We start from the raw sequence: 12,620 nt of genomic DNA, 5'->3' as shown, positions 1-12,620 counted from the left end.
AAAGGGCCTAATTAGGGGATGTCTAGGATTTTATCTTTTTATTTATTTGTTCATGTATGACTGCCAAAATTCCACTCATCTTTCTATGCTCAGCTCAACTAACATCACCTCTGGGGAAGCCCTCCTTTATTCCTAACTTTTTGTACTTCTCTCCTTCAGGCCTCTCCTCTGGTCAGCATTTTGTGTTAACTTTATTATAGTCTTATCACATTCTCCCATTAATGTATTTTGGAATTCTTTGTTCTCAGCACAGTGCCTGGCATATAATAGGTTTCTAACTAGCTAAGGTTAACCTTATTTACTATTATAAGAATTATTTATCTTTTTCACAGTGTTTTTCTGTGATCCTTTGAATCTCAAACTGCTATGGCTGGAAGGAGTCATTTATAATGTTTCAAAGTATGGGTGGGTGTCATATGATTTCTAAAATACCTATATAATTTTCTAAGTCTCAATGTCCTTATCTGTAAAAGGGAGAACTGCTTATCTTACAGGTAGTTGAGAACATCACTTATTAGCTGTGTGATCCCATTTCCTCGTCTTTGAGTTATTGTGAGGAAACATGTGATACTTCATATAAATTGCACAGAGCAATGTCTGCTAATAATAAGCACTCAGTGATAACTATTAGGGCTTCCCTGGTGGCTCAGATGGTAAGGTGTCTGCCTGCAATGAGGGAGACCTGGGTTCAGTCCCTGGGTTAGGAAGATCCCCTAGAGAAGGAAATGGCAACCCACTCCAATACCCTTGCCTGGAAAATCCCATGGACAGAGGAGCCTGGTAGGCTACAGTCCATGGGGTCCCAAAGAGTTGGATAACTATTATTATTAACAATGAAATGAAATATTAATAATGATTTATATTAATAAGTGACAATAATAAAATGAAGTAATTGTATAAGGAAGTGATATTAAATGTATTGTCATTATTGTAACTATTATCATTATTATTAGGAGATTGAATAATATCCATAAATAAATTGATATTAATATTAGAATAAGAACTATAAAATAATGAGTCAGTAAAGGAATTCCACGGTAGTCCGATGTTTGGATGCATTATTATAAGGCCTGATGCTGAAGCTGAAGCTGCAATACTTGGGCCACCTGATGCAAAGAACCGACTCATTAGAAAAGCCCCTGATGTTGGGAAAGATTGAAGGCAGGAGGAGAAGGGGACGACAGAGGATGAGATGGTTGGATGGCCTCACCGACTGGATGGACATGAGTTTGAGCAAGCTCCGGGAGTTGGTGATGGACAGGAAAGCCTGGCATGCTACAGCCCATAGGGTCGCAAAGAGTCGGACACGACTGAGCGACTGAACTGAACTGATTAGTAGTTTATATTATTATTACGTGCATTAGTGTAGTAAGACTAAAACCTGGGCTGCAAGGCCACTCTGTAAGCTCTCTCACACATTTAGGAGGAAGGAAAAAAAAAGTCACTGGACCCGGATGTAGACAAAAAACTACATCTCCCAGCATGCTTCACGCGCACAACTCCACTATATATATAGTCCATCCGGGTTCTTCGAGATGCTGTTTGGCGACTCGTCGCCATTCCCGGAGCAGCTCGGCCTCGGCCTAGAGGCGAGTGTCCGTCGCTGTGTCGGAGACACCTGTCCCCGACACCAAGACAGCCAGCCCTCTCCGCTGCCCCGCGGCGGGAGAGCGTGTCCGGCCGGCCGGCGGGGCTCGCGCACCCTCCCTCCTCGCCTCCCCTTCCCCCGCAGCCTCCGCCCCGCCAGGCCCGGCCCGGACCTCCGAGCCCCGGCCTCCTCCTCCTTCTTGGTCACCGCCGCCGTCGGGCTCAACAGCCCCTCCAGCCGCTTCTCCTTCCAGTTTGAGAAGCCGAGAAAGGAAACAGGGAAAAATGTCGCCATGAAGGCCGAGAACCGCTGCCGCCGCCGACCCCCGCCGGCCCCGAACGCCATGAGCCTGGGTCCCCGCCGCGCCCGCTCCGCTCCGACCGCCGCCGCCGCCAAGGCCCCCGTTGATGCCGCAGAGCTCTCCCAGCGCCGCCGCCACCGCCTCCGACATGGACAAGAACAGCGGCTCCAGCAGCTCCTCCGCCTCTTCGGGCAGCAGCAAAGGGCAACAGCCGCCTCGCTCCGCCTCGGCGGGGCCGGCCGGCGAGTCTAAACCCAAGAGCGGTAAAGGCTGGTTCCCACGGCGGGGGGGGGGGGGGTCGGGGGCGACTGCCCCTAATGCCGGGGTGGGGGTGCGGAATCCTTCCTCGATGTCTGCTGGGTCACCCAGGGACAGGCTCCGGTTTCTACTGTTCTGATCTCTTTTCCATGGCTTCCATTACTTCCAGTTAACACTTAATGAGAACTGCCTGGTTTACATAAATCCTTGTATTAAAGTTGTAAACACCTCGGGGAAGTAGTTGCTGTTTCTGTTCCCATTTTGCGTATGTGTAAACTGAGGTTCAGAAAAGGTCAGGTCACCCAGCTAGTCTGTGCAGTCAGGCCCGAAGACCGGTTTGCCTGACGCATCAGTGTACAGCTCCTAAAACCACCAAGTTGATCTACCCTTTAATCTTGAGTTAGCATTGAATAGTATTCAAGTATAAACAGAGGAGGCTGGCCTAAATATTTGTTAAACTCAAATTTTCGTGTGGAATAACTTGACCCCAGATCCGCTCAGACGAAGAGGACTCATCTTGGAATGGCTTTGTTTAGTGTGGAGTAGGAGTTAAGAGCACAGGCTCTGGATTCAGTCTTTTTAGGTTTAGACCCTGAGTGAATGTCTCAGTTTTCTTACCTGTAAGTTGGAGGTGGTGAGAAAATAAATTAGCAAACAAATGAACTAACTGATGGCTCAGGAGAGTAGCTGACACCTGTTATGCACCAAATATACATGGACACAACCTGTTAGGCTAGAGTTGTGTCCTTGTATTGGAAAGATTTTTGTCATTTCTGAAACCATGTCTCTCAATATTGAATTTCGACCATCATGATGGTTATAGCTACTGTTTATTGAGGGCTTATCATGTGCCAAGTACTGGACTAGGCTTTTACTTGTTTTTTTCCAATACTCCAGTCACTAACTTGTCCAGCAGGGTGGAATTGTTCACATCTAAAGAAGCAAAAAGGTGAGAGGCCAGGAGTTCAGGAGTTGGCAGAGTCTGGAGTTGAATATTCTCTGCCTTACTTCAAAGGCAGAGACACTTGTCTCTGCTCTTTTGTATTTCTGATTATATTAGCAGTAATAGGCAAATGTTTTCCGTGGGAATAGGGGGGATGTATGGCAGAGAGGGGAACATTTGGAGCCTTGAAATGTGGAACTCCAGTTGTTTAAAAGCATAGAAAGATTAAGAAAACTGCACAGCTAACTTAGAAACCACATAAACAGCTGTAATGTTGACTTTGGTTCAGAGTTAATCCACTTGATAGAGCGAACTTGTTTACCTGGTATGTTGAGGGTTTCTAGAGCTTGCTTTTGGAACTCAGGTGGAAACCAGTTGTCTTGATAAGAAATGAATGCTTTTAATATCTTAAGCAGAGATTAGTGTAGACTCTCAGGCCACGTCAGGCAGTATTATGGAGACTACTTTTGGAATTTTGCACATGTATAGGTTTATCACAGATCCCCCAAGATCTAGAGATTTGCCAGACCTCTTGGCCCATGTTGGAGCTGGTTTAGAGTGAGTGGTCACTGTAGTTGATAAATTACTTTTGCATTCTGTTCCTAGATGTTAAAGATTCTGGTTCTCTAGCTATCTGAATTCTCAGCTGATTTTTCGGGGGGCTCCTGTTTAAGCCACTAACATACGGTCATGAGTCAGTTGCAGTAAATGCCTGAAGTTGTTCTACTGTTCCGTGAGGTGGCAGGTGAAAGTTTGCCAGAACCTACACAAAGTAAATTGGACAAGGAAATGGCAACCCACTCCAGTACCCTTGCCTGGAAAATCCCATGGACAGAGAAGCCTAGTAGGCTACAGTCCATGGGGTCGCAAAGAGTCAGACAGGACTGAGCGACTTCACTTTCACTTTGACAAAACAGCAACAAAAAACTGAGGCATGTAAGGCATTTCCCTCATGTGATCTGACTTTGTGACTGTTGACTAGTGCAGCTGTCCTTAACCAATAGGATGATAATAGTTCTGTTGTGGTTTGACCAAAGCAGGTATTTGTCAGACTTGTACAGAGTAAATATAAGTTGTTGGGTTCATTCTGACTAAAGTGAATTTTTTTTAAACAAATACATAAAGGGACTTCCCTGACTGTCTAGTGGTTAAGACATTGCTTCCACTGCAGGGGCACGGATTTGATCCCTGGTCTGGGAACTAAGATCCTGCATGCCGTGTGGCACGGCCAAAAACCAAAAAACTGCCCCCCCCCCCCAAAAAAAAAGCAAAACACTCTATAAAATACTCTGAAAACACTATTCATTCTATTAATTGAAAGCTTCTGAGGAAAGAAGTAGAAACTCAGTTCAAGGAGTTTTTTGCTGGGTTTTATGCAATACACAGGCATCCCCTTATAGCATTAGTTTTTCTTTAATGTGTTTGTGAGAGAGCTTGAATGTTTGCCATTGCTATTGCCTACTTTTCTGACTATTGTTATTTATTAATATAGTCCCTTAGCAAAAAGGAAGGCTAGGTCTATAGCTAAATAGAATTCTTCATAGCATATTCTGCTTTAAGAACATTACAGCTAAGACCAGTGCTACCACAGCAGATACCACTCAGCACCTCTTACTTAGTGACTTCTAGGTGGCCACTCTAACAAAACACTAGATTCAAATTCGGCATAATTCCGTAAAAGGATTTCTGTAGGATTTCAAAAGCTGACTCAACACTTGATGTACTTGATTCAGCTGGAAATTGTTGAAAGGACCTCTTGAGTTTAAGAGTACTAAGTTGAAGGAAGAACAGGAAAAGGTGAAAAGACATAACTTGTCTTTCTGTCACCAAAGTAACAACAAGTTTTTCAGTTTTTAACTATTCCGTTTTCCGCTTCCCTTTCCCTGCTTCCCATGAGGAAAAAACCTTTGGTTTCTAGTCTCTAAACCATGCGTGTCATAAATGGTTATTTGCTTCCTAGTTACATGATTAATATACTTAAGGTTTTGTTCCTGCAATTGGCTTAAGTTTGTCTCTCTTTTTTTTTTCCTCCCCTCCTGTCTCTCCCTCTTCTCTCCTTTCCTTTCCTTTTTTTAAGTTTGTCTCTCATGTACACAGGAAATAAGTCAATTTGGCTACCAGGATTTACTTGATCTTTCCGGCCAGATTGGCATACCAGTTTCTTTGCTTTGATTAATTGGTTCAAACAGTCACATGATACTTCTTTTCTTGGCTCTCTTCCTACAGTTTTGTTCCAGTAGGGTTAAGATGTAGTTCTAAGAACATTCAGCAGTGAATATCCCAGGATGTAGTAGCCCAGAGGAGAGAGGTGGGTTAGAGTTTGGGGAAGGTTGTTTAGAGGAGCAAAGAAAGCAAAAAGAGGCGAGAGAGACCTGGATGTTTATGGGCAAACAATGGACCGTGGCCCAGAACCAGGTTCTTGCTTCATCCTCTTGGGTGGGGGATGGTACTGCCATGGAGGTTAAAGGAAGGTCAGGTATTATGAAGCAGTTATTTTGAGGTTGGCAATATGAAGCACTGTCCTGACCCTCTTCCTCTTGTTCTGGTACCAGAAGCCGGGTGACTAGTGGTAATCTACCTTAAAGAAAGCCTTTGAGCTGTAAATGGACCTGGAGGTTTAGATGGATTTAAAAATTGAGGTGACTTGAAACCTTCAATAAACACCATTTAGGGAAGTTACAAGAGTTTGCAAGCTGCAACAGTAGGCTTTCGGGGGGGAAAAAAAAATAGTAGACTTTCAAATGATAGTAGCAACTGTGTGCCAGCCACCATGGTAGGCATTTTACAGAAATTTTCTCTTAATCCTTATGACCAAATGAGGAGGGAGGACAAAGGATTAACCCTATTTTAACTGATAAGAAAACCAGGGCTTAGTTAGAGTACTTGTCCAAATAAATTCCTAGGAAGTCCCAGGCAGTATTCCTGAATACACTTTGTGTAAATTCACTTAACAAGCATGTAACTTACTGGCATATGCATATTCCTGCTTTCTGCCCCGCCCCCTTCCTTTCATTCAGAATGACTAATTTCAACTGGAGTCAGTTTGTTATCAGTTGATTCTGTAGTAAACCATATGCTGCCCCTCTGGAGGTGCTTGTCAACCACTCTGGATGATGGATAAGCAGTTTGCTTGTGGCTACAGTATGAATCAGCAGCAGAAACTTCCTGGCTGGTATTTTGACCTCTAGGTTGTGCCACTTGTTACAACTACAACTAGAAATGTTGATGATGCCAATTTTTTTCACTGAAAAATTTATGGGCTGTGATTTGGTAATGGGGAAGAGACTGAGATATGCTTCCTTTTACCTGGAGAGACCTTTCTCGGAGGGAAATGTGGAACAGCTGAGACACACTGGATTAAGTTTTCAAGTCTCTTGTTGACTCTTGGATCTTGAGTGCTGAATTTGAGCCATTTAACTAATGGTCCGGTTTGGAATGTGTCTCGAAGGTAGTTTTTGGCAGTTCTCAGCTCTGGGTGTGCATTAGAATCTCCTAAGGACTTTTTTTTTTTAAGTAAGGATATGTGGGAATGTTCTCTAGCAATTTTTTGATTCTTTATGTCTAGATTGGGCCCTGACATTCATAGTTTTATGTTTCTGCAGGTGATTTCTCTTATGCAGCTAGGAATGAGAACAACCCCTTTGAAATCTAAAACTTTCAGCAGAGAATATGTTTGTCCTAGGAGCTTTAGTTTGACTGTTTTGTCTGTTTTCCAAAATCTAAAGCAGACCATCTCATTGCTATCTCCCGTCAGAGAAGGGAGGCCAAGTTCAACCCCCAAGTTATTCACATGTAGATTCTGGCAAGTTGCCTACAGGACACCTCAAAAACAACACTCTTGGGTTTTATCTCTGGGGCCCAGGCCTGACTGTCCTTCAATCTTTAGCTGCCTGTTGCTTGGGTCTAGAGATAAGAGGCAGCCTGTCACTTTAGATGTCTGACTTCATTGCTGTTGTTCACTCAGTCGTGTCTGACTTTGTGACCCCATGGACTGCAGCACGCCAGGCTTCCCTGTCCATCTGACTTCATACCTGTAGGTAAATATAAGATGAAAGAGTTGGTTTTAGCAACTAAAATCATGAATCCTTATGTGGTCAGTTGTTGAAATGTTTTAGGAGTGAGCAGTTTTCACCATCAGAGAGTAGTTCTGTAAGTGTTATGAAACAGTTTCCTTGCCAGTGTGGTAACAAGTGAAGAAATGAAAACAGCCCTTGTTCAGAGTGCCAGCTTGCTTTCTTGAGCCCTTGCAGTGTAGAACCTGACTTTACCTAAATCTGCAGTCTAAGTCTGTTAAGTTTTGAAAACAACAGGGTCAAATGGTCAGGTCATCTGAAATAGTCTTGGATAGTAAGGTTTGGGGAACATATGTTTTCTGTATATGCCTGTCCTCTTCGTAAAACCTCACTTATTTTCATGGTAAAGTTAACTGGAGTTCTGTATCCCTGTGAATTCTCTGTTTATTTGAAATGTTACTATGAACTAATTCCATGGGTTGAGAGCAAGGCAAAATTTGCATGAGATTTGAAGCCTCACTTTCTAGTTGTTACTGCTGATGGCCATGTTTGACAGTAACTGTTGCTAACTGAAATTGTAGGTAAAAGTCTAGTTCTTAAATTCTAATTTAAGATTAAACTCTGGCCACTTTCCCTGACTGGGATTAAAAGGTGACGGACAGGAGTGCACCCTGGCCTGGCAGTGTTTCTTGGACCGTCTGTTCTCTGTTTATAGTGCTGCCCTCTCACAGGACTGTTTGGTCAGGTTTGAAGAGGATGGCATACCTCTCATTTATTTTCTATGCTCTGGCAGACTGAGTGTGAGGTGGTTGCTTTCAAAATACGGATTCTGGTTTATCAGCTATCATTTCCTTTTCTGTGAGGATATGCTTCACTTTGGATTTATTTAGTCTGCTGTAAAGAAGCTGGCCATCTTGTTAGAAATAATTTCTTCTAGGTACTTATAGTTACTAAATTATCCAAATTATTAGTACACAGAACAGTAAGACTTTATTTAAGTCAGAATCTTAAAGGGTGAGGCCTCAACACAAGAATCCTTTGAAAGCTCATCTCAGTGATTCCTGCCAGCTGTCAGGATTGAGAACCATTGTTATTAGGCCAAAGTGAATAGTTTTGTTTCCCAAAAGTTACTGTCATCAACAGCCTGCTGTGTCGTCTTTGCAGACATGTTTCTATTAATTGTACATTTTAACATAAACAGGATTAAACTATGGGGTGGGGGGTGAGGATTTGTAGTTTCTGAGGCTCATGCTGGAGTCTCCTTGATGTTGAAATTAACCACCTCCTTAAAGTTTGAGGGTAAGCCTAGTGGATTTCATTAATTGTCCCTCCAACTTCTGTTTTCTGTTTCTGTTAAAAAAAAAAAAAAATCTATTGATGTATAGATGACTTAGGATGTTTCAGGTGCACAGCAGGGTGACTCAGCTACACACACACATGTTATTTTTTAAAACTATTCTCCATCATGGGTTATTACAAGATACTGACTATAGTTCTCTATGCTATATAGTAAACCTTTGGTGCATATCTATTTTTTAATTAGTAATCTAGCATTCTTTCATACTAAGTCAAACAAGTGGAATCAAAATGTAACTTTTTTAGTTAGGCAAAAATTGGTAAGTTTTCTAAAGTATATATACTATACATATTTATATATGTATATGCAAAAGCTTTTCTACTACACTTGATAAAGGCTTGAGAAAGAACATCAAAAAAAAGAGAGAGAGAAATTGGAGAACATAAACTAAGTGAAACGGGAGCACTGAATATGAAATAGAAAAATGAAACAAATTAGATAAAAGTAAAATATCATTATATAGTCCAGTTTAAACAATGACTGCTCATTAGAAACATATCTGGAGCTCTGGAGGAAAAAAGGGATACCTGAGTTTGTATTTTTCAAAAGTTTCAAGATAATTCTGAATGTGTTTTCACAATCAATATCTAGAGAAAAAATAAGAGATAGTTACAGTTGCACGCCATAATGAGAACATGATTAACTTAACAATATAATTACCTACATCCTGGAGGGGGTCAAGCAGAGTGATGTGGTAAGTGGAAGTGCATACATGCACATGTTTTCATCCACCCAGCCAGTCTGTGTCTTTTGATTGGTGCATTTAGTCCATTTACATTTAAAGTATTTATTGATATGTATGATCCTATTACCGTTTTCTTAATTGTTTGGGATTTATTTTCTGTAGATCTTTTCCTTCTTTTGTGTTTCCTGCCTAGAGAAGTTCCTTTAGCATCTGTTGTAACATTGGTTTGGTGGTGCTGACTTCTCTTAACTTTGCTTGTCTGGAAAGCTTTTGATTTTCCATCAAATCTGAAGGAGAGTCTTGCTGGGTGGAGTCTTCTTGATTGTAGGTTCTTCCCTTTCATCACTTTAAATGTATCCCACCATCCTCTTCTGATTTGTAGAGTTTCTGTTGAGAAATCAGCTAGCCTGATAGGAGTTTCCTTGTATATTATTTGTAGCTTTTTCCCTTGTTGCTTTTAGTATTTTATTGCTGTCTTTAATTTTTGTCAGTCTCCATGTGTTCCTCCTTGGGTTTATACTGCATGGGACTCTCTGTACTTCCTGGACTTGATTGATTCTTTCCTTTCCCATGTTCGGGAAGTTTTCAGCTCTTATCTCTTCAGATATTTTCTCAGATCCTTTCTCTTTCTCGTCTCTTTCTGGGACCCTTATAATGCGAATGTTGGTGCACTTTAATGTTGTCCCAGAGGTCTCTTAGGTTGTCTTCGTTTCTTTTCATTGTTTTTTCTATATTCTATTCTGTGGCAGTGATTTCCACCATTCTATACTGCAGGTCATTTATCCATTCTTCTGCCTCAGTTATTCTGCTGTTGATTCCTTGTAGTGTATTATTCATCTCTTTGATCTTTAGTTTGATCTTTAGTTCTTCTAGGTCTTTGGTAAACATTTCTTGCATCTTAATCTTTGCCTCTATTCTTTTCCCGAGATCCTGGATCATCTTCATTCTCATTATTCCGAATTCTTTTTCTGGAAGGTTGCCTGTCTCCACTTCATTTAGTTGTTTGTTTTGGGTTTTATCTTGTCCCTTCTGAGACAGACATAATTTTCTGCTTTTTCATTGTGATTAACTTTCTGTAATATGGTTTTTGTTTTAGCTACTGTGAGATGGTGCTTCTTGGTTCTTCTGTCTGCCCTCTGATGAATGAGGCTAAGAGGCTTGTGTAAGCTTCCTGATGGGAGGGACTGGAGATGAGAAAAACTGGGTCTTGCTCTGGTGGGTAGGGCCTTGCTCAGTAAAGCTTTAATTCAATTATCTGTTGATTGGTGGGGTTGCACTCCTTCCCTGGTAGTTGTTTGGCCTGAGGCGACCCAGCCCTGCGGTCAGCGGGCTCTGTGGTAGGGTTAATGGCAAACTCCAAGAAGGTTTACGCCTAGGGGGACCTTCCAGTGCCCCCGACCCTGTGTTGAGCCCCTGCCAACCCATGCTCCACAGGAGGCCCTCCAACACTAGCAGGTAGTCCTGTGGGGTCACTGCTCTTCTCCTCTGGGTCTTGGTGCATGCAAAATTTTGTTTCTGCCCTCTGAGACTGGAGCCTCTGTTTCCCACAGTCGTGAGGGAATTCTATAATCAAATGCCGCTGGCCTGCAAGGTCAGATTTCCTGGGGAATTCCCAGTCCTTTTGCCGGATCCCCAGACTGGGAAGCCTGACTTGGGGTTCAGAATCTTCACAGCAGTGTGAGAACTTCTTTGGTATTACTGTTCTCCAGTCTGTGGGTCACCCACCCATAGGTAGGTATGGGATTTGAGTTTATCGTGATTGTGCCCCACCTACCATCTCACTGCGGCTGCTGCTTTGTCTTTGGACGTGGGGTATCTTTTTTTGGTGGGTTCCAGCGTCTTCCTGTTGATGGTTGTTCAACAGCTAATTGCTGTTTTGGTGCTCTTGCTGGAGGAGATGAATGCATGTCCTTCTGCTTTGCCATCTTGAACCAGAAGTCCTGTTTTTGCTTTTGAAGCCATTGAATTAGTGTACAGAATTGATTTGGTCAGATCTCTTATGTTGAAATAAGGCAAACTGGAGTGAGTATTGAAGGGACAAGAAAAAGTTAGTCTTTTTTTTTTTTTTGTCCAAATACTAATCTGGGTTCCTTCCACCTTTATCCACCTATACTTGGTGTGGTTTTCAGGTTTTATTTTGCCCCCCTTTAAGCTGGTAAACTTTGACACATGTTAACTGTGTCTGGTTCGGGTTATTTGTTCAATTTGGGACGAAATAATCTATGCAGTTCAGCTCCCCAGTAGGAAAAAATGGGGCAAAAATTACAGATGGACTCTTTACACAAAATACAAATGGTTAATAGAAAAGATGTTTGTTGCTAGTCTTCAGAAATTCACATGTAAAACAAATTACTTTGACCTTTCAATTTAGCGAAGTTTATCCAACTCAGTATTGTAAAGAGTGTAGTAAGATATTCTCTCTTGTAGTGTTGTTAGAGTATAAATAAACTGGTATGGTGATTCTAGAAAACAATTTGAGGATTTTGTAAAAGGCTTTATGATCATACTTGATCTGCTAATTCTACTTTGAGACTTTGACATAATCATGCACACAGGTCTGTGTATGAAGAGGCTCCCAATACTGTTGATGGCCTCGTGGTAAAAGAATCCGCTTGCCATGCAGGAGATGCCAGAGACATGGGTTCGATCCCTGGGTCAGGTCCCTTGGAGAAGGAAATGGCAACCTGCTCCAATATTCTTGTCTGGAAAATTCCATGAACAGAGGAGCCTGGCAGGCTATAGTCCATGGGGTCACAAAGAGTTGCAGCCAAAAACTACAAAGCAAATTGGTCATGTTACACTGTAAGCATACAGTAGGTACAGTGTGGCCGTTAATCTTGCTTTTGAAGCCTGGGGCTGCATGAAATAGCTCATGGGGCTGCATGAAATAGCTCATGGATTAATAAGTGGAAGACAGTATATCTTATATGCCTATCATTTTGTGGAAGTATGTGATGAGTGTATAGAATGGAGAATAAAAGGAAATTAAACACTATAATTTGGTATACTATGGGCACTGGCGAATTTTTTCTTTCTGAATTCTAAAATTGAACATGTGTTCTGGAACCTGGAGAAAAAAAAGCAGGAAGCAGTTTTTAAAAGGCTATAACTTAGACTGATATACTGTTAGAGTCCTTCATTTTGTGAATTTAGTAGCCTCTCAGTTTGACCTCTAAAACATTATGTAATTATTGTTTTGTTTTTGTGCCCCTTGAATATATATGTGCTGGAAACTAGACCACACTATTGCAGTATAGGATCTAGCTGTGCTAAGAATGTTTTTTTTCCTCCCTCCAGATGAAGTACTTTTTCCTGATACAGACAGACTGTTCCTTTTCTATCAGTGTGTCTGAATGGACTTTTGCAAGAGCAGTGGTTAAGCTCTGTTACAAAGAAAGACGTGACCTGAGTCTACCTGGTTTGACCTGTAGTGTGTCCCTTCTGAGGGAGGGACCATTTAGGCTTCATTAAAATA

The 12,620-nt window shown here is 41.9% G+C and overlaps 1 protein-coding gene across 1 annotated transcript in view; it reads left to right on the top strand.

The window, feature by feature from the left end:
• Positions 1–1,852: 1,852 nt before the first annotated feature.
• The window catches only part of RNF10 (ring finger protein 10), a 32,745-nt gene continuing 21,977 nt past the window's right edge, over positions 1,853–12,620 (top strand). Inside the window, exon 1 of the mRNA XM_065903891.1 lies at positions 1,853–2,152. Within this exon, the coding sequence (XP_065759963.1) occupies positions 1,996–2,152 (157 nt within the window). The 5' untranslated portion in view covers positions 1,853–1,995. The remainder of the gene's footprint in view (positions 2,153–12,620) is intronic.

This window comes from Muntiacus reevesi, chromosome 13 (assembly GCF_963930625.1).
Source record: "Muntiacus reevesi chromosome 13, mMunRee1.1, whole genome shotgun sequence".
Taxonomy (NCBI): domain Eukaryota; kingdom Metazoa; phylum Chordata; class Mammalia; order Artiodactyla; family Cervidae; genus Muntiacus; species Muntiacus reevesi.
This window is presented reverse-complemented; position numbering and strand designations above follow the sequence as displayed.